Source organism: Vanacampus margaritifer, chromosome 7, assembly GCF_051991255.1.
Source record: "Vanacampus margaritifer isolate UIUO_Vmar chromosome 7, RoL_Vmar_1.0, whole genome shotgun sequence".
Taxonomy (NCBI): domain Eukaryota; kingdom Metazoa; phylum Chordata; class Actinopteri; order Syngnathiformes; family Syngnathidae; genus Vanacampus; species Vanacampus margaritifer.
In genome coordinates, this window is record NC_135438.1 from 21,641,693 (window position 1) to 21,669,519 (window position 27,827).

The window sequence follows — 27,827 nt, forward strand, 5'->3', positions numbered from 1 at the left end:
GATGATTTAAGCAAAAAAATAATTAATAAAAAAAACAGGCAATTATTTTAAGAGGGTGATGATATGCAAATGTGTGATGAAAGCTAAATAATTATAAAATTCCGCACAAAAGCTACAGAAAAATCATCTGTCAAGCCCCATAAAATTCAAGCCCAAGATGAAATTTTGGGCTTTGTTCAATAAATGATCCAAGAAAGTGCAAAAAAAGAAATACTGGAAGAAAAGAATGAGGTGAAATGTCTGCCTATAGAAGAAAATAATGAAGAATAGGTATTTTCTGTCACACCAAAAAAACAAGACTCAGCCAAATTAATGAATCAATGGATTATTTTGGCTACATGATGTATTCTGATACATTGCTGTTTCAAGCCTCACATTGGTGAAAATTAACATTGAGGAAAACTCACAGGAAGTGTGCAGCTCCGTGTGTCTTGGAAAGACAGATAGCATCACTTTCCACTTTTAAAATGGAAGTGGTCTAGAGCGATGAGGAGATTAAAAAAAAAAAAAACAGAGGCCAGCAAGCATATGCATGTAACTATGGTCCAGTTTTTGCTGGTTTAGAAAAGCTGCATGTTCTGTCATCTTTGTTATCTCATCAGAATTAAGGCTTTTGAGTTGCATCAACGCATTTTGGTTAACTATATGCCTGTTTGTCTGTTAACTGTGTTTGGGTGAAGGTGAGAATGAAGCTGTGTCCACAGAACCCACTAAAAACCAGTGGGCGCAACCTCAAGAAGTTACCTTATGGAACATTAGCAACTGTGTTCTTCAAGACGGACAGATTCTCATCTGCACCGAGGAAGAAGTAACATCCACACATCCACACAACTTTGTTTTCAGATGTTTTCAGGGTTTTGCTTCTGTGTATGTCCCCAGCCAACAATGTGGACCCGAAAGCGTGTTAACAGCTGCCTGTCCAACCTCAGCATGCAGAATCTTGTGGACATCGACACAGGTCAATAAATGAATAATTCATTTTAAAAATAAGGTGACAATTTCATACTCACTTGCCTCCAAAACAGAAGTGCTACCGTACAGACATCAGCTAAAGGAGATGTCTGAATCCTGCAGACAGCCACAGAGGAAATAACAGAATGTTTATCCAAGCGTGTGAATGTCAAATTACTTCCTCTTTTTTTTTGGGGGAGGGGGGGGGGGTGGAGATAGCATCACAAGTTGTTCTTGGCCAAGTGAAAGCATAGGGTAAAGTCCAATTTTCATTCAAGTTCAGTGCATCCTAGGGTTAGCATTGCTTTTTGCTGGTTGGTGTACTCGCAACATTGGACTCCCAAAGAGAGCAGGGAACGTTACAGGGGGACATATTGATGAAACAAGACCATTCGTACTAAATGATGGGATTCAGACGTTGGATTGTGTGTGGCGGGGCGTTGGGTAAGTGGTACAAAGTACAAATATATTGTTACTGTACTTAGTGTGTTGCTTTTTTTCAACTTTGGAAAACCGGATAACAACACCGCATTAAAAAAGAAAAAGAAAAAGATAGATAGGCTGTGGGCCGTGGGGCCAAAATAGCTTCAGTTTTTTAAATTTCTGGACCTCCATCAGGGGCGGAGATAAAAATGTGCAAATTGTGCTCTTATCTCACTCTAATCTCATGATTATTCAAAAAATAAAACAAACATGGAATAAGATGTACATACGGTATTATAAAAAGTAATCATTGTTAAATTTTTACTGTACATAATTAACACTTTGCAGCACATAGGAATATTTCCCTAACATTGTCATCTTACAGACAATGTGTGAACTATCGTGATTAAAATCATATTTAAAGGCTCAAGCAAACTCAAAACTAAAACTAAGGAAAAAATAATGAAGTATTACTTGTGTAATGTACAGGTATACTGTATATGTTATATATGTTAAAATATTAAATACATTTAATTTTAGGAATGAAGATAATTGTTGTATTATATTTAAATAATAATACAAGTATAGGGAATACTGTATTCAATATTGCCAAATAAAATTTTGTAGACACAGTCACAGTACGTTGGGGTTCACCACGGTAGATGAGAGGGTAGCCTCGCTCTGCCTTCGGGTGGGGAGACGGGTCCTGATATGCACCAAACAGCAGTTCAGAGTACCCACCCTTTTTGGAGTCCTTGGAGGGTGTGCTGGAGAGCGCATGATTGGGAGGAACTGCCCCTCGAGCAGAACCCGAGTGGTGTTTTGTTATTGGACTTCTTCTGCAGTTCGATGATCGACTTTGTAGTCGTGTCATCGGATTTGCGGTTGCATGTTTTGGACTCTCAGATGAAGAGAGGGGCGGAGCTGTCAACTGATCACCACCTGGTGGTGTGTTGGCTCTGATGGTGGGGGAAGATGCCGGTCAGACCTGGCAGACCCAAACGTATTGTGAGGGTTTGCTGGGAACGTCTGGCGGAATCCCCTGTCAGAAGGAGTTTCAATGCCCACCTCCGGCAGAGGGATTGGCTGTGGCCATAAGGTGGTCAGTGCCTGTTGTGGCGGAAATCCTCAAACCCGCTGGTGGACACCAGCAGTAAGGGATGCAATCAAGCTGAAGAAGGAGTCCTATCGGACCCTTTTGGCCTTTGGGACTCCGGAAGCAGTTGAGAGGTACCGGCTGGCCAAGCGGAACGTAGCTTGGGCGGTCGCTCAGGCAAAAACTCGGACATGGGAGGAGTTCGGTGAGGCCATGGAAAACAACTTCCGGACGGCTTTGAGGAAGTTCTGGTCCACCATCCGGCATCTCAGGAGGGGAAAGCAGTGCACCGTCAACAGTGTGTATAGTGGAGATGGAGTGCTGCTGACCTCGACTCGGGCCGTCGTGAGCTGGTGGGCAGAGTGCTTCGAAGTCCTCCTCAATTTTGCCGAGGTGGGCTCTCCTATGTCTGGGTTCGAAGTCGCTGAGGTGGTTGGAAAGCTCATCGGTGTCAGGGCCCCGGGGGTGGTTGAGATCCGCTCGGAGTTCCCAAAGGCTCTGGATGTTGTAGGGCTGCCGTGGTTGACACGCCTCTACAACATCACGTGGACATTGGGGACAGTGCCTCTGGATTGTCAGACCGGAGTGTTGGTCACCCTCTTTAAGAAGGGGGACCGAAGGGTGTGTTCCAACTATAGAGGAATCACACTCCTCAGCCTCCCTGGTAAGGTCTGTTCAGGGGTGCTGGAGAGGAGGGTCAGTCGGGAAGTCGAATCTTGGATTCAGGAGGAGCAGGGTGGTTTTCGTCCCGGCCGTGGAAAAGTGGACCAGCTCTTCCCCCTCTGCAGGGTCCTTGAGGGTGCGTGGGAGTTCCCCCAACTAGTCTACATGTGTTTTGTGAATTTTGAGAAGGCGTTCGACCGGGTCCCTCGTGGAGTCCTGTGGGGGGTGCTTCGGGAGTACGGGGTACTGAGTTCCCTGATACGGGCTGTGCGGTCCCTGTACGACCGGTGCCAGAGCTTGGTCCGCATTGCCGGCAGTAAATCGGATTCATTTCCAGCGAGGGTTGGACTTCGCCATGGCTGTCCTTTGTCACCAATTCTGCTCATAACTTTTATGGACAGAATTTCTATGCGTAGCCAAGGCATTGAGGGGGTCCGGTTTGGTGGCCTCGGCATTGCATCTGAATGAAGTGGTGCTGTTGGCTTCTTCAAGCCATGATCTCCAACTCTCACTGGAGCGGTTCGCAGCCGAGTGTGAAGCGGTTGTGATAAAGATCAGCACCTCCAAATCCAAGACCATGGTCCTCAGTCGGAAAAGGGTGGCGTGCTCTCTCCAGATCGGGGCTGAGATCCTTCCCCAAGTGGAGCAGTTCAAGTATTTTGGGGTCTTGTTCACGAGTGAGGTCAGGATGGAGCGGGAGATCGACAGGTGGATCGGTGCTGCGCCTGCAGTGGTCCGGACTCTGTATCGGTCCATTGTGGTGAAGAAGGAGCTGAGCCGAAAGGCGAAGCTCTCGATTTACCACTCAATCTACGTTCCTACTCTCACCTATGGTCACGAGCTGTGGGTCGTGACCGAAAGAACAAGATCCCGCATACAAGCGGCCGAAATGAGTTTCCTCTGCAGGGTGTCCGGGCTCGCCCTTAGAGATAGGGTGAGAAGCTCGGTCATCCGGGAGGGCCTCAGGGTCAAGCCGCAACTCCTCCACATTGAGAGGAGCCAGCTGAGGTGGCTTGGGCATCTGGTTCGGATGCCTCCTAGACACCTCCCTGGAGAGGTGGTCCGGGCATGTCCCACCGGCGAGAGGCCCAGGGGATGACCCAGGACACGCCGGAGAGACTATGTCTCTCGGCTGGCCAGGGAACGCCTTGGGATCCCATCAGAGGAGCTGGTTGAAGTGGCTGGGGAGAGGGAAGTCAGGGCATCCCTCCTAAAGCTGCTGTCCCCGGGACCCGACATTGGATAAGCGGTAGAAGATGGATGGATGGATGGATGGATGATGGATAGACACAGTCATTTAAGTAAGATGTAAAATTTTACGCGTATTTGTGTATATCAGTCTAAAATAGCTTACCATTCCACCCATCAATAATTCCAACATCAATATTTATGTTGTATTCGATCAAAAAATTTTATAACAATTTTAATGCCTAGATCACAATCAAAATGTATTTGAACAATTTTGAGAACATAAATTTATTTGACCACCTGTCATATTCTCTGAAAAGTCCGAAATTAAACGAGCATAACATTCAACCACTGACACGTTTTTTTTTTTGTTTTTTTAGAAACTCTCGAATCCCCTAGTCCTAGATATAAAACATAAACAGAGATAGGGATATGGTAAGACAAGGTACAAGACAAATTTAAAGTTTTTTTTTTAAGAACTCATCATTTTAAAATCATGTTTTTCTCCTTTTAATTATTTTAGATTACTACTCTTATTTCTTTACTCGTCTGTTAATACGTTTTAATGTGGTGAGTGCATGCTTTTAGTAATTTTTGTAAGCTACTTTTGTTTACTCTACTTTGCTTCAGAATATTGTTAACTGTTGTGTTTGTTGATGGCTGTATGTGACGTGTATTAGTCTTTCAGTGTATCCCTTAATCACTATTCTTTTATTATCCCAAAAAGCAGATCTAGCTATTTATCTCTTCTTTCTTAGAATCACTACCGGCCTTAAAAATGGCAACATATTCTGAGAAGCATCCATTTGAGATTTTATTTGCATTTTTTTGTTTGTCAGTTAACAAAAACACATTACCAAAGCTCTGGGAACACCTTGTTTTGATGGCATTGAAGCCTGAGCCAGTGCTCACTTGCTTTGTTTTCTTCTCAGCTTAAGCCCTATGATAATATATTTGTATGCAGAAATCTATTTTTGTCGTTGTGTTATAAAAACAAATAGTGTATGTATATAAGTACTGTAGCAGTAAACTTTTGTACTTACCTTAATTACATTTCAGGGCGTGTACAATTTTTTTGGTACTTTTCCTTAAGTAAATAAATGGAATCAATATGCTTTTACCAAATTTTTTTTACAAGTTTCTGTGCATCTATTTAGGTACAGTGTGCGAGTACTTTTGCCACCTCTGCTTAAAACCGCATCCTGTATTGGCTAATGTTTGAAATGTCAACGTTTCTCCAGTGGAAAAGCACATATGAGTTGTGTTGGTAATTTACAGTAGGAGTGAGCTTTTCACACTTATTTATGTCTCATATGTGTTCCTTTTAGAATGTAGTCCTGACCACGTGAACCCTCGACCGAAGAAAGAAGATGGTGGCGTGCGGGTGAGTGTGGCATATGTCAAACATAATGATTAACGACATGTTGCAAATGCATTTTAAATGTTGTTACGTTTCCCCCTGAAGGCGCTTATAAAGCGACGTCTTGAAAACAAGGCCAAGACAAATAGCAACACTCAACTCAACCACATGGGGCTAAACAAAGGAAGCAGGTAAATTTAATGCAAATTTTAGGTCACATCCTGGCTCGCGCCATTCACGCGCACGCACACACACACACACACACACACACTCACATGCACACACCGTACATGCTGCAAAATGCTGAGATAAAAGTCATTACCTTCATTTAACAACTTTTAAATATTTTTTACTGTCACAATTTATATAGATCAATACACTGCGTTTTGAAAGACAATTTCAATATTCTTGCAAGGTGTCACACCCACTTTTCACAGGTCATTTATCAGTATTGAATAGTGTGGCAGTAACAGACATTAGCAATAACATTCAGTGCTACGTTCCGTTTACAGTTTTTTTCCCTTCATAATTTTGAAAATAGGGCTCTTTTTTTCAAAATATTGCTACAATTATCCAAACACCACGCTCAATTTGTATAACTTCTACATTGTTTGCAAAATGACACACTTCAGTCATAAAATGCACACTTTTATTAAAAACATACATATTTTTATAAAAATTCATTTTTTTCCGTTTCAGAAATAAATTAGATTTTTCTTGTAAGGTTAGAAATGATTTATAACAGCAACACTTAAAAAAAAAAATCCATCTTTGATTATGGAGACTTGAAATATATATGAATGCTTCAGCTCAACGCCGGACAAAGACTGATTTGGTGTCCCATGCTTTTATGAGGTTTTTCAGTAAATGTAGGGTTTTGACCCTTCATTGTCAACTGTACTCTTGATTCGGATGGCCTCCAGTGACTGCCAGGAGGTTGGCTCACTGATACACTTTTACAAGGCCATTATTGGACTACTGTCCTCTTACATTTGCAACTTCATCACCCAGAGAAGTGTTCATTCTTACAGTTTGCATTTAAATGACATTTTGTCATCTCTACCCCTTCTACGTGGAACCTGTTGCAAAATGACTACACATTTATATAGACGTTATCTCCTTGTATAACTTTAAATCCAAATTGAGAGCATTTCATTTGAAATCCTTAACTTGTAACGGTTTCATATAATTCTTATGTTAAATAATCGTAAATTGTGTTTACAGTTTTTTCTGGTTGCTAAAACACTATTTAGTCCAGCTTTAGTAAGCTAGGCTGGTTTTATCAAAGTACGTAACAATTCACAAAACCACACACCCGAACTGCAAAATCCCGCAACCAAAACTACAGATACCTTTATCAAAAGCAAATTTTTGTATCAAGTGGCATACACGTCATTCATTTACCAGATTTATGTCTAATCAACTACACACTGTTGGGCATAATGAAAAGCACTCTCATCTTTAATATGCTCTGTCATAATACTAGCATAGTTCAAATTGTAGAACATTCTTCAGATTGTTCACATGCACAAAAAATAGATACACACACGCAGTTGAAACATTTACGTGTTTTTTTCTTTTTTTCGCAAAAAAGTCAGTGCAACATATGTATAGCAGATATGTTTACATTGGAGTGAACAAATATATGCTCACGAAACAGTAAACTGAAAAAGAAAATTGCATAAAAAAATTCCAGCTGCCACGTCTTCAATTGTTGTAAAAATAAATCAATCAATAAATAAAAGGTGCCTAGCTGTGGTCTTTTTATAGTGCTTATTTCCTGATTGAGGGCATAACAATTAACCACTGAGGTGTTTGGCCATGTGGCACATATGTTGACCAATTAGCTCATGTAGTGTCAATTTGAATGGCAGTGTTTTGAAATGGCAAACACCTTATGTCAGATTGTTGTGTCTTATGCAGAGAACCGTGTTCAGTTCATTTAAAAAGTGCCATTTTGAATTGCAAAATGCGTGTAAAGCAGAAAATGTGTTTCGAGTTTTGGAGACTTGAGAAGAGGTTTTGCTCTCTGTATGTCTGTTTAAATAATTGTGCTATGCATGTGTTTTAGCAATTGAAAAAAAAAAAGTTCAATTTGTTGCAACTGTAACTTGATCCGCCTCTTGGCCAGGACTCCCTTTCACATTCCTGGTTAAATAAATGATAAATAAAAAAGCATTCTTCATGATTAATTTGAGGTATACAGAGAAAAAACACAAACTTACCACTGCACAACAAATATTTCTTACCATACTCAGCTACTGTAACATATCACTCAACAATAAAAATCACAACAAAACAGTAGTTTCTCTTACTAAAATGATTACTTGGAATCAATAACCTGAAGGTACATTATATTGCTCCATATTTGTCCGAGTCAAGGTCTATACAACCTTAATGTTTCCATTGTGATGAAACGTTCATTCTGTTTTTATTCAAGGCTCTATGGATCCAAGGAGTCTGTGTCGATTCCAGTGAGCCCGGTTGGAAGTCTGGATCTAAGTGCAGATGCCAGTACTGTGGTCAGGCCAGTCCACAGCTCTATTTTAGGGGAGAAGTACTGTTTTGAGGTACAGTCCTTTTCAACCCATGCATTCTTCATTTTGAGAGTAAAATGTTGGTTGGTCAGGTCCTTCCTGGTAACGACTACTTTTACCCCAACCAACAGAATAAAGTGACTTTAGTGAAGTCTTCAGGGTAAATTAAGCTTGGTGCTGCAGTTCAATAGCTAATCTTAAATTGAGCGCCAAAATGCTTAAGTTAAAATGATGCAAAACTGTTGGTTCTGATCTATACTTCATGTATATTTAATATTTTGCATTTGTAGGTCATAAACTCTGAGAACACACACTGTTTTGGCTGCTCCTCAGCTGCAGAGCGTGATCGTTGGATTGAAGACTTGAGAAGGGCTGCCCAGCCCAATAAGGTGATTTATTTGGTCCAAACTGATCATCAAAGGCAATGCTACCGAAAATGTCACTTACTTAATGTACTGTAATTCTGTTTACAGGATAACATTGAGCGCACAGAGAACTCCCTAAATCTGTGGGTGAAGGAAGCAAAGGATCTGCCACCCAAACGCCGTTATTACTGTGAGGTACACTTGGATGGGACTCTGTTTGCTCGTACCGCCACTCGCCCTGTTGGAAAGGTGTCCAGTCAGGCTGTTGAATGCTCTTCAGGAAGCCTGAGTGGCAGCGGAGGTGTTCCAGGGGGATGTCAGTTATTCTGGGGAGAGTTCTTTGAACTTGACAATCTTCCCTGCATCTCACAAATCACCTTGCACCTCTTCCGCGAAGAAGATCTCAAGAAAAAGCGCCACTCCCGAGATGAGTTTGGTCTGCAGCCACTGGGTAGTGTGAACATACACTTAGCCGATATCCAAGGGAGGACCTATCAGGAGAAATGGTATCCCATCATTCCTTACAAGCTCTCAACAGGGTGCACCAAAGAGAATCTGGGGCCACAGGCTTCTCTCCGCATCAAAGCCCGTTTCCAGAATCTACAGGTTCTACCTATGGAGAAATATAAGGAGTTTGCTGAGTATGTGACTGTGAATTATGCAGAAATGTGCAAAAGCTTGGAGCCACTTCTGAATGTTAAAGGAAGGGAGGAGCTGGCCGGGGCACTTGTGCATGTGCTGCAGAGTATCGGCAAAGCAAAGGTAAAAACATATGGAACGGGTTTCAACATTGAAACCTCTAAAGTTGGGGGACTCTGGTTGACCCCTCTTATTTGTGACTTTTTTTTTTTTAAAGAAAATGTAAATAATGTGCTCCAGCATCATAAAAAAATAAGAATTTACTATACAAGCATTTCAGTCATTCATCAAGAGTAAATAAATAAATAAATAAGTAATAAAACTGTTAATATCAAGCAAATCTACAAAACGGCAAAAGACTAAACAAAAAAGCAAAAATACACACTTGATTTTTTGATGCATTTTGCTGAGGTTGATGGAAATACCATATGCTCCATTTTCTCGCATCACACCATGCATGACTATGGCTTGAACACCAAAGATTTGTTTTGCCCAAAATATTGGTCAGATTATAACCACAGGTTCCACTTTAGATGCGTCGCTGCAACTTGACTTTTGCAAGTCAGCATTATTATACATTTGAGGAGTCACATAGGGTTTCCATCCATCCATCCATCCATTCATCCATCCATCCATCCATCCACCCATCCATTCATCCATCCACCCATCCATCCATTTATCCATCAATCCATCAATCCATCCATTTTCCAAACCGCTTATACCTCACAATACATTATTAAAATACATAATCACATACACACACAATACATGGTTAATACAAGAAAAAAAATCTAAACAATCAAGTCCTACTGGAATTCTCACCTAAAGATGTGTTTAGCATGCGCCGCTACATAGACTTGGTTTGTGCGAGTTTAAAATCGAGTCTATTTTTTGACACCAAATTGCCAGGGGCGACAGCTGCAACTGCTGGAACACCCAGCAAGGCCTAGCGCACCCATACGAGACTTGCCTCCGCACCAAAATTAAGTTGCGCACTTTTTTACGCCGAGCGCACGGGCACCAGTCCATAAAAGTAGATCCCTTAATGTGTTAATCATGCCTGTGAATATTCTTATTCATTCACGTAATTTACTTCTCATAGCATTGAATGAATCGCAGCCAACACATTCCTTTTGCGATCGATTCAGTGCCCTGAGTAGTTGATCAAAAATCACGGCCTGATTGATGACATGTTGTGGTTTTTCAAGCTGAGTGTCATATTTTTTAGGCTAATCCTAAACAGGTGGTGACTTCTGGAGCATAACTTTTAAAACTTGAGTTTTCACCACATTTAAGTGAATTGAGTTTGGAGCGATCGTTGTGATCTTTTTCTCAGTGGTGTGGGTAATCTGAGACAAAGCATTAACCTCAGGACTCTAAATTTAGCTACAAAACTTATGCAATTGAAAAGCAGTAAACAAAATCATACTCATCTGATGGTTGAGTGTGGTGATATTTATTTTTATTTTGTCTTCATGGGCATACTCAATATTGGAGTAATCCAAAGTAATCCAGTTACATTACTTTAATATTTTCGTACTTGGATTACGTTACTAACTACATTTTTTAGCAGGTAACTTGTAACTGTCACAAATTACATTTTAAAGGTAACCCTCCCAATCCTGCATATAATGTTTCAGGAGTTTCTTGTTGATTTGGGCACTGCTGAAATTGAACGTCTTGGAGACAAGGAGGCTCTTATCTTCCGAGAGAACACACTTGCCACGAAAGCTATTGATGAATATATGAAGTTGGTTGGACAAAAATACCTCATCGACACACTAGGTAAATATGTTCAATTGAACTGGCTTCCCCCTTGATTAGGAATACTTTTTCACAGGGCTCTCTTTCTCCTACATTTCAGGAGACTTCATCATACGTCTCTATGTAACGGGGTACAATTGCGAAGTTGATCCCCGCAAATGTCATGCCTCTGAACTATCAAACAACCAGAGGCACTTGAGGCAAGTGTGTGATGAGGTGGTGCGGAAAATTATTGACCTCCATGGGTAAGATAATGAAGCTCACAGAAAAGAAAAGAAAAATCACTTTTGGATCTTCATAATAGTTTTCAATTTAAATAAATATTTCATTGTTTTTAGACACTTTCCTGAAGAGTTGAACAAGATTTTCTCAAGTTGGACGGAACTGTGTGAAGATCAAGGAAAACCAGAGATTGGCCAACGTCTCATCTCTGCTTCCCTCTTCCTTCGTTTCTTGTGTCCCGCTGTCCTCAGTCCGTCTCTTTTTGGATTGACACAACCATACCCAGAGCCAAACACCCTGCGCACACTCACCCTAACTGCCAAAGTCATACAGAACTTGGCAAACTTCACTCTGTGAGCACCTTTATTTGCTATGCCAGTCGTAATTATGCATAACTTTTAAAAACACCTCCACAAAATACTTAAATTAATATATATTTTTAAGTGTAAGTCTACCTTAAAGTTTTTTTTGACAATAATATGTTATATGTGACCTCACTAGTCTAAATACGACATTCTGATTAATATTATGGAATATGAGTAGCAAAATCCAGCTGTTTTTGTCCATCTCAGAGGGCGGCCATTTTGCTCACTTGTTGTCGACTAAAGATGACATCAATGTTGCCCAGGTCTCAGGTAACAACCAATCACAGCGCAGCTTCAGAAAACAGGTGAGCTGTGATTGGTGTTGCCAGAGTCCTGAGGAACATTGATGTCATCAACAGCAAGTGACAAAATGGCCGCCCCCTTAGATGGATTAAAATCGGCTGGATTTTGCTGCTCATATTCCAGAAATGTAATATTAATCAGAATGTCATGTTTAGTAGACTAGTGAGGTCAAATTTTTTGGGGGGGTTTGACTTCCCCTTTAAGAAAAGAGAATAACCATTCTCTTTCAGTTTACACCTCTATTGCTCTACTGCAGGTTTGGAGAGAAGGAGGAGTACATGCTATTTATGAATGACTTCTTACAGCAGTATTGGGACAGAATGAGGGGCTTTCTCCAAACAGTATCCAATCCATACACTGAGGCGCCAATGAGCTCTTTTGATGGTTATGTTGACCTACCTCTGCGACTGGCTGTGCTTCACGGCCTGCTGGTAGACATAATCTGTCTGAAGGATCAGGTACGAAGGAAATTTGAGTTTGTCACTTTTATAACCAAATTTTATGTCCTGCAATTGTTTGTGCATATCTCGTAGGGTTTGGGGTTAAATGTTCTTTGCCGAGGGGGGGACACCAGTAAATACAAGTAAAGCAAAAGTTGGTTTGGTAATATTGCTTATATGTTGTGATGTTCACCATCATTGTGTTTCATGCTGAAAACAGAAATGCCAAACTTACCTCTTGGAATTATGACCAAAAGTTTAACCTGCATCAAAACATTTTCCACCAACTTTTTTTTTCTTAATATATATTTTGCTAGGCTTGGATTTTTTTTTCTCCATAAGAATCAGAACCAGATTTATTGGCCAAGTATAAAAAACACACAAAAAAGGAAAAAGGTGACAAAAACAAGGCCTCTGCCCCTCTAATAATATACTCAAGATGTTTTATTGTGAGCGGAAACATTGTGGTTACGCTAAGGAATTGAATTGTTGCTTTGCTTCTTACACAGGCAAGAATAACATTTCAAAAATGTAATATAAAACTTAAAAACAAATAGAATCAAGTCTCGGCATAAGAATAAATATACTACAATGCACAAACAACCATTTTGCAATTCAAAAATAATTTAGTCCGGGCAAAAAATTATACATAAATTTTTTTTCTAAATGTGCAAATATATTGTTTATGAAAAATATGTGTAAATATTGCTTTGCATGGTGAGGAACAGAGGGGACAATATTTGTATGTACAGGTAAATCTTTTTCTTTCAAGGATGGCCCTTTGAGAGTGTTATCTTTGTATTCTTGTTACTGGTTACTTTTCATTTGGTTGTTGTGTGTGTGCTTTTGCAGCTGCATAGTTTTCATTTCCACACACGCTGACAGAGTTTTTACTGTATATACTTTAGGGAACAATAGAGAGGTTGCACCCTTTGCCTTTGATTCTGAACCAGATAACAGAGTCACTGGGCCCTGAGATACATCAGATCACAATTAACAAGTATGTTGACAGTAAGATCTCTCGTTTGTTGTTGTCGTACTTCAGTAAAAGTCCGTTCTTTCTCACAGCCCAAGGAAACAAGCCAAACCAATGTACGTCCCTCCAAAAGACTTGAGCAAATTTAGCCCTCATCAATCATCCCTCCAGCAGCTTCCTCAGGACTCCAAGAGCCTCAGAGATGGGTATGTGGTCTACTGTCTAACTTCAGAGCTTTTTCTGCTATTGAATCTTTTCATCAATCTATGAAGATCCTTTAGAACATGCAAGGCCTCCTTGGCATTATGGTTGAAAAATATCATGACATAATATGTATTTTACACAACCCAGTGGGATGTTCTTTAATACTTCCTTTCTCGCTTTTATTTTCATAGCCTGCCAGCAATGTTTTCTGATTTTTTAGCCCTACAGCTTAATGGGGTAGATGCCATGGACTTCCGACTTCCGGGTTTCACACATCAGCATTGTTTCCGGCCACTGATGGCCGTGTTCCCACACTCGCACCCCCACCCCTGCGCCCCCCAACAGTCTCAAGGGCGTTTCAACTCTCTGAAATGCTTCGGACAACTGAGACAGACACACTACAACACTCGCACCCGTCTACGGGAACGCGCAACCGAAGGACACAAAGGCGGCCCACACGTCGCAAACAGCAAATGGAAACAAAGCTGATGTGTAAAAAACAGGAAGTTGGAAGTCCCGCCTCCTCCGTGGCATATACTCCATTAGGGATATTTTTTAAAGGAATCAATCGTAGCTACCGTATGTATTGGAAATTTAACACAAACAGATTAAAAAAAGACAATATTACATTGCTCCCTCGTATTGCCGTTGTTACAAAGCGCAACTAAAGTACATGATGCTCCAAGAGCTTTCCAGTTGAGCGACACCCTTTTTGAGCAGTCATATACTGTAGAACATTGTCATTAACAGTTTCGATTATGTTAATCACTCGAATGAGTAATAAGTTAGCAGTGAAAAAATAGACATCACATGAAGGGAGCTTTAACAAATTCCATTCTGGCAGTTCTAAATCCTAAATATTTAAAGATTGAAATATTGACACGTAAGTTTGTTCATTTCACAGAGATGTCAAAGCTCGGAGGAGGAAGCCGGTCACCAGAACTCAAAGTGCTCCACATCGACGTCCTGAAAAAAAAATGAAGAGGCAGACAAGTTCTGAAGCGCTGCCCACAAATAACCATGAAAAAGATTTGGAAACAAACCAGCCCCTTATCTCATCACCAAAAACTGTGAGTGTTAAAAAAATAAAAATAAAAAATAAAAATAACTAACGTTTGCGTAAAGCTGCATTGTACAGTTTTTTACAACTACCACCTCTGGGCTCTAGCTTCTGTGAGACAACTTCTGTTGTGATTTGGCGCTAAAATTGAATTAGGTGTTCATGTCTTTTAGAATTAATATAGAGCATTGATTAAATAATTGTGTATCTATATATATATATATATATATATATATATATATATATATATATATATATATATATATATATATATATATACTGTATGTATATATATAAAATACAATATAATAATAACAAAAAATTATATATATTGATACACAATAATTTAATCACTGCTCTATATTAATTCTAAAAGACATGAACACCTAATTCAATTTTAGCGCCAAATCACAACAGAAGTTGTCTCAGGGCACTTTACACATGGAGCAGGTCAAAGACCAAACTCCTCACTTATTAAAAGAGTAACTGAGCCCCAACTGGATTCTATCTGTACTTAATCTTATTTTGGCCAAAACACAGGGTACGGTCTGAACTGGCTACCATTAAGAGACTTTTAACCATGTATAATATAATATATTGTTTTATTTTCTCTTTATCAGAGTCAAGCAATCAAACAATGTGCACCAGTTCCATGGATTAAAGATATACAAAAAAGGGAGCCCGAAAAAAAAATGCAGTCAGAGCAGGAGGAACTCCGCTTACTGGATAGGGTATGTCAAAGCTGACTCAGAAAGCTGTCATATAAATAAGGCAACCATTTATGGATTCTCAGTAACATATCTCAGATTATGTCTTTGCATTCCATAAAACCAGCATGCCCAAGAACTGTCCGAGCTTCGCCTGGGAATAGACCAGGTGACTGAGCGTGAGCTGGAAATGGCAAAGCGACTGGAGGACTTCATTAACCAAAGTCAAGACCAGAATGCAATATTGCAGGCTGAAATGAATGAACTCCGGAATCTGCTGGAAGTGCGAGAGGAGCAGCTTGCTGGCGCCACCTTCAGGTATGTTACAACTGCTTTGGCTACTGTAGAGACCACAACATAAAAAGGACGCCAGACAAAAAGGAGTTAGGTCAAAAAGCACAAGCTTTGTTCAACCCAAACAAAAATAAGTTTAAATGAACAAACAAAAAAGACTGGAGACCCCGACCAAAAAAATAAATAAGTGGAGCCAACACGGGACCAACCCTAATCAACGGTTGTTGGATTCAACGTTGTCCCCCTAATTTAATGAAAGGCAAAAATCTAGATTAACAAAGAAACAGCAAAGCTACCGGCATTCACCAGCCCAAACTAAAACAAGAAAAGCTCCAGCATGCTACTCAGGGCTGGAGCTTGGCGGCTGGGGAAACGAAAAAAACTAAAACAAAACAAAAGGTCAGACAATATGACAATGAATGAAAATGGACCATCACATTTACAGTCTTAAAGAAAAAAGTAACAATTTATAGTCCGGAAAGGATAGTGTCATCATTACACTACATCAACACTTAGATGGTTGGCCATGTTGGAATTGCATTTACTCAATACTGTTGACAAAAATGACTTATTAGGTAATTTGTACGATTTTGGCTGTCTGTGTCTGTGACAGGTTGGGTATGATTGAGGAGGAGAGGGAGGATGATGAACGTAAGATGAACATCGCAATTGCAGCAGCTGAACGGATGAACGTACTGGTAAGGAATCAGTAACTAGATGTGTGTGTGCGTGCGGTACAAACATGAGTTAGCTGATGTTTTTATTTTTTTATATATATATTTTTCCCCATGTTCTCATAGGAAGAGCGGTTTGCCGGCTTAATGAAGGACATTCAGCTCAATAAGTCGTACAACAATCAACAAGCTGATGAAAAGTAACAAATTTGTTTAGTTCTGAAGGATTTCTATATTTTTGTAGTTAGTGTTAACATCAATGAGTATACCCAGCAAGTATGCTTTTCAGTCATTTCTCAGTGAACACAACTAATCTCTTATTTAGTTATTATTTTGTATTTTGTAGCATAATACGCCATTTAAAATAATTCTCACAGGAGCAGAAGGTTTTCTAACAGATCGTTTGGGGTATTCTCATTTACGTTAAGCCCTGAGAAATACCGAGAAAAAACGGACAAATTTATGAGAAAAAACTCAAATATTTGCAGCATTATAAAGTGTCAAAGTTGTGAGAAAAAAGCTCACAAATTACAAGAAATAAACTCGCAGATTTGTGACATTATAAAGTGGCAAATTTGTGAGATAAAATATATGTAGCGTACTCGGATGTTTGTACCAATACTTTTATGTCGGGTTTTCAAATAAAAAGATAGTAATTGCTTTAGCAGATATCAACCATATAATATTAACCATTCACACTTTGAAGCGTTGGGTAAAACGACTCGCTTTGCGAAGGTTCACTCCCTGAAGATCAAGCATTTAAGGTAATTTGTTAAAATGTATAATTTACCTTTGCATTTATGTTTCCAAATGATTACTTAGACATTCATATTTTTGTACAAGTAGCAAAATTGTTATGTTGAATCTGCTGTTTTCAGTCATTCACTTGCATTTACCTAAAGTCTGCTAGCTTCTATAATTGGTTAGTGTTAGTCGGCTGATAGAGAGTCAGGAAGTGTGTGACCAGTAAAGTTTAAGAAGAAATCCGTCTCCGTTCTGCCTTTTCATTTTATAAAGAGTGCTTCATTAACCACCAAAAAATCATCATGTTTTATAGCTCCTGGTGGACAAAAGCCAGCACCTTGTCCAGACTATAGCTGGCTACGCTACATGTATTTCTCGTCAGTTTCTGATTTTTTTTCTCATCACAAATCTGCAAGTTTATTTCTCGTCAATGTATGCAATTTTTTTTCTTGCAAATTGCAACTTTTTAATGTGACAAATCTGCGGGTATATTTCTTATAAATGTGTGAGATTTATTTCTCGGATTGTTCCACCCCCTCTAAAAAAATATTTATGCATGGTCCTAATACGCCATCGTACTCAACTAATAGTCTTTGCTGTGGTGGAAATTTGTCACTGAAATTGCCTTTCTAATCTAGTCACTTACCTCAAGAGACTCCCTCAGCAGTTAAGTAGCCCCCTGCTCCAGTAGGTGCCACTAACGGTGTGTTTGCTCTGATGAGTCAAATGCCGAGGACAAATTCCATGTACTATACATGAATACATGACAAACGAGAATTATTTCATTGCATTCACAAGATCAAATACAGCACTGTATTTACATTTATAGATGATAGACAATAACAACAACAAAAACGCATACGTGACTCCTGTATTATAGCGTCTGCATGGCACTAGAAGGTTTAAATGTTTTTGCAGAATTCGAAACAATCACGACATCCTTGAAACCATGCACATGCAGTCAGCTTAAAGTTTTTTTTGGGATTTTTTATTTTATTTTATTTTATAAGGGATATATGACTAATGATCATTGTGAACATAGTACATAATGTTGCAGGATGCAGTCACATTAACATTCAACTATTACCTACTGGTATGTTTATGACCGATAAAACACAATCCTATTTATGCAGTGCAAGTTTTGCCATTGCTAAGATCTGTTTGCCTTCTGTTCGCTTAATAAAAAAAAAATACTTTACCAATACGTTTGTTTCTGTATTATGGTGTGCCATAGTTAGTGTTGAAAATGTATATACTGTCCTGTATTTGTATTCAAAGGTCCATTTTTCCTGACGTCATTAACTGTGACAAAATAGCCACATTAGTTAGGACTCTATATAATAAGGTAGTTTAGTCACTGCATTTTCCAAATATTGGGGTATTCAATGTAGTGTAATGGTGTAAAAAAAAAAAAATTACAAAAGTTCGGCGTGGAAATACAACAAGCAAAGAGCCACCTGTTCCCGTTTCGGCGGCGCACGTGCTGCGGCCGCCACCAGTTCCCGTTTCGGCGGCGCACGTGCTGCGGCCGCCACCAGTTCCCGTTTCGGCGGCGCACGTGCTGCGGCCGCCACCAGTTCCCGTTTCGGCGGCGCACGTGCTGCGGCCGCCACCCGTTCCAGTTTCGGCGGCGCATGTGCTGCGCCCGCCACCAGTTCCCGTTTCCGGCAGCGCACGTCATGCCGCTGCAGCCCCTGGCCTGTTCGCCTGTGCCGCTGCAATTTTTTTTTCCCCCCATCCACTGCCCACACACGCACGCACGCACACACACACACACGTGCTCGCACACATTCTTTGGAGAGAAGTGCGACTTGTCACCAAGGACTTTTGCAGGGCCTCCAATTTTAATATTATGACATCTATATTGAACATTAAAAATATACCACAAAAATCTTCCAATAGATTATATTCTGTTTTACAACTTTTAAATCTGTTTAAACATGTGCAATTTGCCATAGATTTGAATCCTACTAAATGCAGTTATAACAAAAATAATTTGTAGCTATAATCACTCATTACCTTTACGACGCTCCTATGTCTAAAGTAGCATTTGTCAGGAAAACACCTCTTTCCTTGTTTATTATATCTGAAGAATGGTCCAGAGCGCCTGAGCCAAATGCGATATTAGCTTTTTGCTATTGCCGTCAAACTCATCCCATGAGGCTGCATAGGCGGCGGGGACACGGGGAAGCCGCCTTTTGACCGCCAGGAGAAGCGAGACGCGGCTGGAGGGTCGCTTCTGCGATGGAGCTAGCTGCCGGCAAGCTACAGCTCGAGTCCGGGCGGAGCGGGACACTAGATTTTGTTAATGGCCTGGACTCAAAACACGTCTATCACATCTCTTCCAACAGTTTAACGTCATGTTTTTTTTTTTGTGCTACAAGACGAGCAAAAAATCGTTGTGAATTTCGTCGTGATGGTCGTGAATCGTCCCAGACAACAGGCGTGTCACGCACGTCAAGACACCTCAAAATCGTTCACGACATGCACCGTTTGTCCACGACACGTCAGTCGGGCCAAAATCGGGCTATTTTCTTGTAGTCTGACCAAGGCATTACTTTTACTTGAGTAATGTTATTTTGAAGTAACTCTACTCTTACCCGAGTAAAAAAATTTGGCTACTCTATCCAACTCTGCTATTAAGTCAGATGATATCAGATTGCCAATGCAACATCAGTTACAAGTGTTTACAGACAACCTGAGCCAATACTGAAATAGAGTATACTGGGATGATTAGCAATAGTGCTAACAGCTAAGCTTCACTATACAAATACACTGTGCAGAACATTCGTGTTTGCCTTGTGCAAAACAAGCTGTTTAGTCTAGCACAAAAGGGTAAAGATCACCATGTGGCACAATGATCAAACGAAGCAAAGTCCTCTTCACTCTTCCGAATCAGTAACTGACCACAAACAGAAGAGGCAAAAGATTGCAAAAGTAAATGAGAGCAGCAAACTATTTCAACTCACTTGGTCTCCTTGCCAAACAAGATGCGTTTGACCTCTTTCAGCTCCGCTTCTGGAATGTACGTCTCCAGAGTTGACTCCAGCGATTGAAACTGGCCTGCAGACATGTTTGCAGATCCTTCAGGTTTTGGGGACGCAGCACTGCAAAAACTGTGTTTCTTCTAGTTTTTGTATCTTCGTCAGCGCTACGTCACACTGACACACCTCTTGCCACTGCTGTTTGCTAAAGTTGCTCATTAACTGACTTGGAAAGGTCATGAGCAGTAACAATCAAATGATTGAAACAAAACAAAACAGAATTGCTCATGTAAAGTTTAAACACCAGGGCCTGGTTGTTCAAAACTCGGTTATGTCTTTAACCACTGGTTACGTAGATTTAACCGACCGTTAACATTAATGGCACTGTTATCTTGTTGTTGAAAACTCTGTTAACTTTAACCGGCTGTTAACCTAGGGACCGCCGCTAACTTTTTAACAGTGTGGTTAACTCTGTGTTCGTGGCTAATGCTTCCTTCATGATGCCCGTTGAGGGCAAGAAAAAGAGAGTCTATCGAGGTATTGGCTTTGACATTGGTGATTATTTTGAAGAGTTACACACACGCTACCGCTTAGCAGTAATACAATGCTAAGTCTCATGCTGAGTCAAAAGAGAAAGAATAAAAATGTGTTTTTTAAGACAAGTTCTAAAAATGGACAGGATTGCCCAACATTTAGTGGGAGGTGATTCCAAAGAGAGGTTACCTGTAATGCTTCTTGTTTGCTTTCACCTCAATAATCAAACAGACAACACTGTGAATAGCGGCTAATTATTTACGTTACATTTAAATTTAATATAATAATACTTTTTTATTTGTTGTAATTTAAAACAGTAATTACAAATATTAGTATTCATTAAAAGTATTATATGAAAAAATTCACACATATTAGAAGTATGTAAAAAGAAAAACAAGACAAATAAAAGCAATTCTATCAAAAATATTACACAAAAAATACGCATACTTTTTACTGTCCAAAAAATGCTGTCAAGGGAAACAATGTTAACACTTTACTACACAAAAGACAGTACTTTGAGAATAATGTTAAAATTTAATAAAAACATGCATGCAATGAGATAGTTCAAATACACAAGGGCCCGGTTGTTCAAACTCAGTTATAGCTTTAACCACTGGTTAAGTAGATTTAACCGACGGTTAACTTTAACGACACTGTTATCTTGTTTTGGGCCCGGTTGTTCAAGTTAAGTCTCATGCTGAATCAAAAGAGAAAGAATAAAAATGTGTTTTTTGAGACTAGTTCTAAAAATGGACAAAGAGGGGGCTTGCCCAACATTTACATTAATTTAAATTTAAATTACATTTAATAATAATTTTACTATTAATTTTATTTTAAAACAGTTATTACAAATATTAGTAATAATAACAACTATTAGATGATAAATACACACATATTAGAAGTATGTACAGTAAATACAAAAACAAGACAAATAATTCAAAACTATTCTATCAAAATTTTACAAAAAAAAACAAATCAGTCAAAAATACAAATATGTTAGACAAAAAAAACATTAGACACATTTATGGGAACCAAATCCAGACAAAAACATGTAATATTCTATGCTACAAAAATATTGGAAAAAATACAAAAATATTACACAAAATATTCACAAAAAATACACACAGTAGAAACAAATAAAATTAAAATAACACAGTAGGGGAAAATATTTATTATAATGAATAATAAAAAAAAAACAATTCACAAAAACTACTAAATTGCTTCAAACATTGAATAACATTTTCTTCGTCAGCAGAAAACTTCCGGCTTCTTTTTTTTGGGCGAGTGCCAAGGTTTGTTTGGATAGTATCAATTTCTTTCACTGACCCTGAAGTAAACAAAAAAAGAAATGGCGGGATATATCGGTCCTAACCAGCGACTGCCACCTCTGGCCCAAAGCGTAACTGCAGCATCTGTGTCAGGCTCGTCCATGGTGTGCGTGCGAGTACGTGCGCGATCTTAAAGTGACAGCCACAGTTGACAATTGAAGACATGACTTCAAATGAGGTAAGAAAAACTCCGCCCCTCCCCTCCCCAAAGAAACTGTGGAGTGTGAGGGTCCCGCACACTCTACTATAAAGGGAAGATAAAAGCTGATCGGTGCAGTCAGAGTAAAACAGTCAGGGCTCTTCGTACTCATCTGGGCATTGGTGGAGCATGCATGATGTAGAAAAAGCTTTAACATTACCTTTATAAACTGCACAATGCACCTTTAAACTTAGTATATTCACTTTGGATTAACATTCAATTTAATATATTCACTTGGGATGAATTTAATTCAAACGTGTGTTACCATTTGAATAGTTTTTTTTTTAAAAGTTGGTCAACAATTCAATTTGTAATCTTTTTATTGGTTGGTTGGTTTTTGGTTCAATTGGTTCAGCAATTCTCTTTCTAGAGTGTTCTGCCCGAAGCCAACTGGGATAGGCTCCAGCACCCCCGCAACCCTTGTGAGGAATAAGTAGTTAAGAAAATGGATGGAAGTTGTACTTGTGTATAAATTGCAGACACTGATGTACGCGCCTCTTACCTGAAGCTAGCTGGGATAAGCTCTAGCTCACCCATGACCCTCAAGAAGGGAAATAGTGTAGAAAATGAATGATAAATATTGAGTCACAGATTACTGTGCAACTTTTGCAAATACTGCGGTTAAAGCTGAACTTCTTCAAACTTTCACTAACATTAATTATGCCACTGTTTTTACAGTGATAGTTTTCTTATGTTTACTCTGTCTTCAGTTAAGGCTACAGCATAAACATGAAGTCACCAATTTCTGAATATTTAGCGTAAACTGACAGCAGTGTTGCAACATAATCGGGGAAGTCTTACTTGTTAGGCATCTCAGCAAGGAGTTGCATCAAAAGCTCGGGTATGACTGTGAATGTGAGTGTGGATGATGTTCCGACAATTTGCGATTGGATGGCAAATCACACCTCCTGGCAGTGATGATAGACCCGACAGTAATTCACCCATGACCCTGTGCAGGATAAGCATCAGAAACAGATGGTGGCTGAATGTTGGCAGTGCTCATTGTTGACAGGCATTTTTGCTGCAGCTGTGGCCGGCAGGACCCCTCCTGCGTACGTGTCCTCTCCGCACAGAGGCGCCCTTCTTGTCTCGCTCTTGGCCAGGGTTGCACACTTTCCTCAGGGGCTCTGCAGATCAATCAATTACAAAGACAGATGACAATTTCACTTTACAGTTGGATTGTTCCTTTGGATGGGGGGGGGGGGGGATCACTTGCTCGTTGAAGTCACCTTTTAATTCTGGATGACTCTGGCTGACATTGTATAAGAGGGAAACATATTTCCGTTCTCCATCGGTATCATTTCCTAAAGAGAAAGCACATGTAGGGGAGATTGGGGCTAGTTGTATCACTTTTTATATTTTTATATATTTATTGGAATCAATACATGATATATAAACAAAATGTATACCAGATGAAAGACCAAAGTCTTAGCTATATTTTTGTATTCATGTCATTTTCATACTTTGTCAGTGCAGCGTTATAAGCCATCAAATAGAGTGAACACGTGACATGTTGCCCCACCAATGGGTAAGTTGTCACACTATATGGGGTAAGATGTCACACTGGATTTTGCAACTAATAAAACAAGGACACAATTATTCTTGTTCTCTTGTTTTTATGTTTGTTTATTTTACCGCCAGAGATATTGTTTACCATTGATCTTGAAATTTTACCATAATCAATGAGCAAACTAACAAAATATTGTGAAATAGATTAAAGTCCTTAGGAACTGCTAGCATGTAGATCATTGCTCTCAGCCTCAAATGCCTGTTTTGCTTCCCTTAAACTGGAAATTTGAGATTAAACTAAATAAAAAAATAATAATAATAAACCATTTCGGGTAATGGATGGATGGTTCATCATGAAACCAGAGTCCTGACATGTGGGCATACTGTAGTTCCAACAACTGGAAAATCCATTTTTAAACAATGAAACAAAATTAATTTCCTCACTCTTGAGAACAATTCTGGCATACATAAACCGTGTTGCCAGAGGTGCATTTTTCATTGGCCCAGTCTTTGCATATGTGACAACAAACCCCAAAATGAATGGGACAAGTTGCCCCAAACTACCATGTTGGCTAATACTTTAAAGATATCTTAAAACAGAGCAGTGACTGAGGCATGACAAGATGCCTGAATCTCTCCTCTAACAGGTCCACATGATTTGCTGCTTGAATTTGTCTAAGTACGTTGCCTGTTTCAAAATATGACATTGAAAATGTTTACTTTGTTTTGCGCAAATAGATATCTTGTATTCATCTCAGCTCACAATGTGCTATTCTCTTCTCAGACAGTACACAACCCCTGACCATATATGACGAAAACTTTTTTTGATGTGCCCTCTGGTGGAGAAGAAAATTGCAATGTGACAACTTACCTGTGATACAACTAGTCTCCTCTACATTTTAATTTTGTGTTAGTGTCTTGTCACCGCCTCTAAAATCAATGTAGGAATTTATTAATACTGCTAGAGTGATACCAGTTTAACAATTTGGTATTTTTGCTGCAGAGATTCCTGATTCTGATGCGAGGTTGTCTGTCTTCAGAGAGGAAAAGGAGGAGGAGGAGAACTCACGAGAAACTTGAAGGAGGACATAGTGCTGCCTCTCCGCCAGCAGGCTGCTGGCCAGATCAACACTGAGCTGCTTGCTTTCTAAGTTCACTACTGTCCCGTTGGGGTTCATTAGGTCCACACAGTCTGTAGGATACGACAGTGCCTTGTTACGACACATATTTTTCAAAGTTGGATGAAGCTGTGACAAAAAAATGTTTAGTCTGTTTCCTGTATGCTGTTACTTTTAACACATTTCACCATCCTAATGGTATGCAGCATTTTCGATAAACAGAAAAAATAATACATAAATTTCTCTTCTTTTCTCGATCCTTGTCAAAAAGCCCCACTACTGTATTTTACTCAGCCCAAAAAGGAAATAAAGTGAGTTAGTGTGTTTAAAAGTGACAGCTATAAGAAGAAGGAGAAAAAAAAGCACACAACTTGCACAACTGATGAGCACATTAGTGGATACCTTTCAAGTCCACACCACAACGTTCCTTTAAATTGTGGACAAAGTGTATCAGTTTGCAGTTGATGTTAAACAGTTCCATTCGGCTTTCTATCAAGAAAATTGAGGATTAGAATTGACAGTAACACTTTATAACTATCTGTTATAGCTAGTTAATAGATCATTAATAAACTGTCAATCAATGAATTATTTACTGACAGTTAATGAAGATTAGTTGAAATTTAAGAATAATGCTCCTATAACATATTTAAAGTATTAACTGATACTTGACAAATCACTAGTAATTTACTAATAGTTTGTTTATGATCCATTACTCGTTTTGTAGGTATAGTTTTAAATCAGTAACTATAACTCATTACCGAACAGTTTAATATATATTAACTATCTACAGGCATCATTATAAATCCTTAATTAACTTAAACACATCATTAATGATTCATTAACAGTTTACTAATGATCTATTAGTAGTTAAAACAAATAGTTATCATAAATTGTTACCAGATTGATGTACACATTGAAATTACATTTCAAGCATAATTTTAGAAAACACACAGAATCTCAAATAAAACTTCCACACAATGGCAAAGTGTGACGAGTGTAAAATTTGTCAATGTGAATAGCTCAAACCTCCAAACAGGATGGTGACAAACATTTCTCCTGATACAAAGCTTGTTTTCCTGCGTCGTTCACTTTAGTTCTTGTCAGGTTGCGGCCACATGTGTTTATGCGACCAGAGAGGAACCCACATGCACAAGTCAACAATAGAGGCTGTTAAATTGTTTTTTTGTGCTCCACACAAAGACTCCGCTTGCAGGGGGACACTGTATAAATGGGATGTAGAGATGACGCACACGCACACACCATTGCATCCTGCAAAATCCAGATCTTGTTAAACATGTGACAATAGGGGAACCACTGGTCGGTCTCCATGGATTTTATACACACAGACTTAAAGGCACTCTGAACTCTGAAAAGGGCCGTATATCATGGACTGCCACAGAATCCTGAACAAAAACAGTTGAAAGTAGTTAACACATCTTAATCTTACCCTGAATTTATGATAGAGGATGAAGTCAGATGAAAAAGTATTGAGAGATTGTCTCTGACTTGATCAGTTGCATCGCATGTTGGTTGGTCCAAACTGCCTGAAAAGGTTTGCAGCGTTGGGCTGAGACATGCTGTGTTCAGCGCAACTTGCTGCTTCAGCTCAGTCTCCTGAAGGTGCTTTGGATGAAGAGGCTCCTTCTGTGGTCGTGCTTGCATGGAACATGATCCCAGGATCTGAGTGGTGCGAATCGGCGATGTCTGGCTTGGTCCCTTTTGAGTGTCATGTAACGAATATTGCCCGTCACCCTCAATTTTTCCATTTTATGTGTCTTTTTTAACATTTCCCCCTGGGGAATGTGTGTGTGTGTCTTAACTTTGTGTTTTTAGTTCAAAAGGACTCTTTGAGTTTCCCACCAGCAGGGACTGGACTTCGTTTTATAACCCCCAGGAAACGCATACCACAGCTCCGACAGACCTGAAATCCTGTCTGATAAGCAGTCCCCAGACCCTCTTTTATGGTCTGGCCTATCCACAGGAATTAGCCATGCGTTTTTTGGGGAAACAATGCCCCTTGGAAGTTGTATGGTTATTCTCAAAAATCCTGCCGCTCCTAATTAATCTGAAGTCTACATAATTTGGGACATACATGGACTCTATGTACTTGACTGACATCAAATAACTCCTGTTGTTTATCTTTGTACACAACCTGTATGTCTATCTCAAATGAATGATGTGTGTAATTTCTGTAGCCAACTAAGTTTAGCTAATTAGTAAGCTTAGCGGATTCTATAACTTTACGATCGCTGTAATGTTTGAAATGTGTTCAGAATGATAAATAAAGCATCTGGCTTGTCAATTCTGATCCAAAAATTATCAAATACTATCCCAAAAGCTTGGTCTAAGTCGACCAAGTCTGCTTCATTCTCCCCTGCGACTGCATGCCCGGCCCCCCTGCTGACAGCTTTAAAACAAGCGCGCGAAGGAACTTCTCTTTTCCTGATGCTCTCTTCCTGAACTCTCTTCCCCATGAACTGCTCAAAGGCTCTCTTTTCCCGAACTCTCCTTCGCCCTATGAACTGCTCAAGGACTCTCCCATTCCTGCAACTCCTCCGCCCTCTCTCCACCTCATGTCTGGCCCCATGAACTTTTCCTGATCATCACGAGAGGCGTGGTCGCTGAGGGTGAATATGCGGCTTCTTCCTTTGAGCCACAGCGCGCGTCCCAAGGCACGCTTCAAGCAAGGACTCGCAGGCATCCTGCGCATCCCCCAGGGTGTGCGTGTCCGAGGCCCCCATAGCGCTCACACAAGGACCTGCAGACCTCAGGCCGCGCGTGCATCACCGACCAGCAGCCAGAGACTCCCAGGCAGCATTCCAGCAGTCAACCGAGGATCGACGTTCGAGTCTCTCTCTCTCCTGTGCGACTGAAGCAGTTGGTGAGTAGCGCCTGAATTGCAATCTGACCATATACTACTGGTGCAACGCTTTTATTCAAACATAAAATAATTGACAGGTCAAACGCTTCCATCTTTATCCCCCATCTACCTTTTTCATCTACCTTCTTTTATCTTAGTTAATTAGGTTGCAAGTTTTCTTTTTATCTTTGATTCACATTTTTATTCCGTTTCATTAATAGGTTGGGTTGTGACTGATTTATGTGTATTTACTAAATTAATTTGTTGTCTAGAAATTAAATTTCTGGCGAATCATTTGTGTTTACTGAGTAGATTAGTAA

General features: G+C 39.7%; 2 protein-coding genes and 1 long non-coding RNA gene across 5 annotated transcripts; 1 reads left to right on the forward strand and 2 right to left on the reverse strand.

Annotated features, from left to right (window-relative positions):
* Window positions 1-1,238: 1,238 nt before the first annotated feature.
* rasal3 (RAS protein activator like 3) lies at window positions 1,239-18,173 on the forward strand. Its single transcript, XM_077570447.1, has 17 exons — window positions 1,239-1,395; window positions 5,650-5,705; window positions 5,787-5,872; window positions 8,122-8,251; window positions 8,509-8,607; window positions 8,692-9,345; window positions 10,863-11,007; window positions 11,087-11,231; window positions 11,325-11,561; window positions 12,133-12,334; window positions 13,225-13,316; window positions 13,385-13,498; window positions 14,401-14,566; window positions 15,177-15,287; window positions 15,391-15,581; window positions 16,171-16,255; window positions 16,358-18,173. The coding sequence occupies exons 1-17, from the start codon at window positions 1,353-1,355 to the stop codon at window positions 16,433-16,435; spliced, it is 2,634 nt and encodes an 877-aa protein (XP_077426573.1). The 5' UTR covers window positions 1,239-1,352; the 3' UTR covers window positions 16,436-18,173.
* On the reverse strand, window positions 12,746-20,111 carry LOC144054967 (uncharacterized). 2 transcript variants are annotated; one of them, XR_013294743.1, is made up of 3 exons: window positions 19,945-20,111; window positions 17,622-17,724; window positions 12,746-14,462 (listed from the first exon to the last, which is right to left on the reverse strand). It is a non-coding gene; the product is annotated as an uncharacterized LOC144054967 (long non-coding RNA). The 2 variants fall into 2 exon arrangements; XR_013294744.1 differs by lacking the exon at window positions 12,746-14,462 and adding an exon at window positions 15,477-15,604.
* Window positions 20,112-21,543: 1,432 nt separating this feature from the next.
* Window positions 21,544-27,571, reverse strand: LOC144054965 (uncharacterized protein C22orf15-like). 2 transcript variants are annotated; one of them, XM_077570444.1, is made up of 5 exons: window positions 25,674-27,571; window positions 25,050-25,136; window positions 24,599-24,721; window positions 23,250-23,324; window positions 21,544-23,147 (listed from the first exon to the last, which is right to left on the reverse strand). In XM_077570444.1, exons 1-5 carry the CDS (start codon window positions 25,696-25,698, stop codon window positions 23,020-23,022), a joined length of 438 nt encoding a protein of 145 aa, XP_077426570.1. In that variant the 5' UTR covers window positions 25,699-27,571; the 3' UTR covers window positions 21,544-23,019. The 2 variants fall into 2 exon arrangements, with proteins under 2 accessions (XP_077426570.1, XP_077426572.1); XM_077570446.1 differs by lacking the exon at window positions 25,050-25,136.
* Between the last annotated feature and the right edge of the window lie 256 nt (window positions 27,572-27,827).

Excerpts from the sequence above, each read along its gene's own strand:
- rasal3 (XM_077570447.1), top strand. The coding sequence starts at position 1,353 with ATGATGGGATTCAGACGTTGGATTGTGTGTGGCGGGGCGTTGG. Across the intron at positions 11,562-12,132 it reads AACTTGGCAAACTTCACTCT|GTTTGGAGAGAAGGAGGAGT; the intron begins GTGAGCACCTTT and ends GCTCTACTGCAG. Across the intron at positions 14,567-15,176 it reads TTATCTCATCACCAAAAACT|AGTCAAGCAATCAAACAATG; the intron begins GTGAGTGTTAAA and ends TCTCTTTATCAG.
- LOC144054965 (XM_077570444.1), bottom strand. The coding sequence starts at position 25,698 with ATGTTTGTCACCATCCTGTTTGGAG. Across the intron at positions 23,325-24,598 it reads TGTCCTCCTTCAAGTTTCTC|GAAATGATACCGATGGAGAA; the intron begins GTGAGTTCTCCT and ends CTTTCTCTTTAG. Across the intron at positions 23,148-23,249 it reads GAGTCATCCAGAATTAAAAG|AGCCCCTGAGGAAAGTGTGC; the intron begins GTGACTTCAACG and ends ATTGATCTGCAG.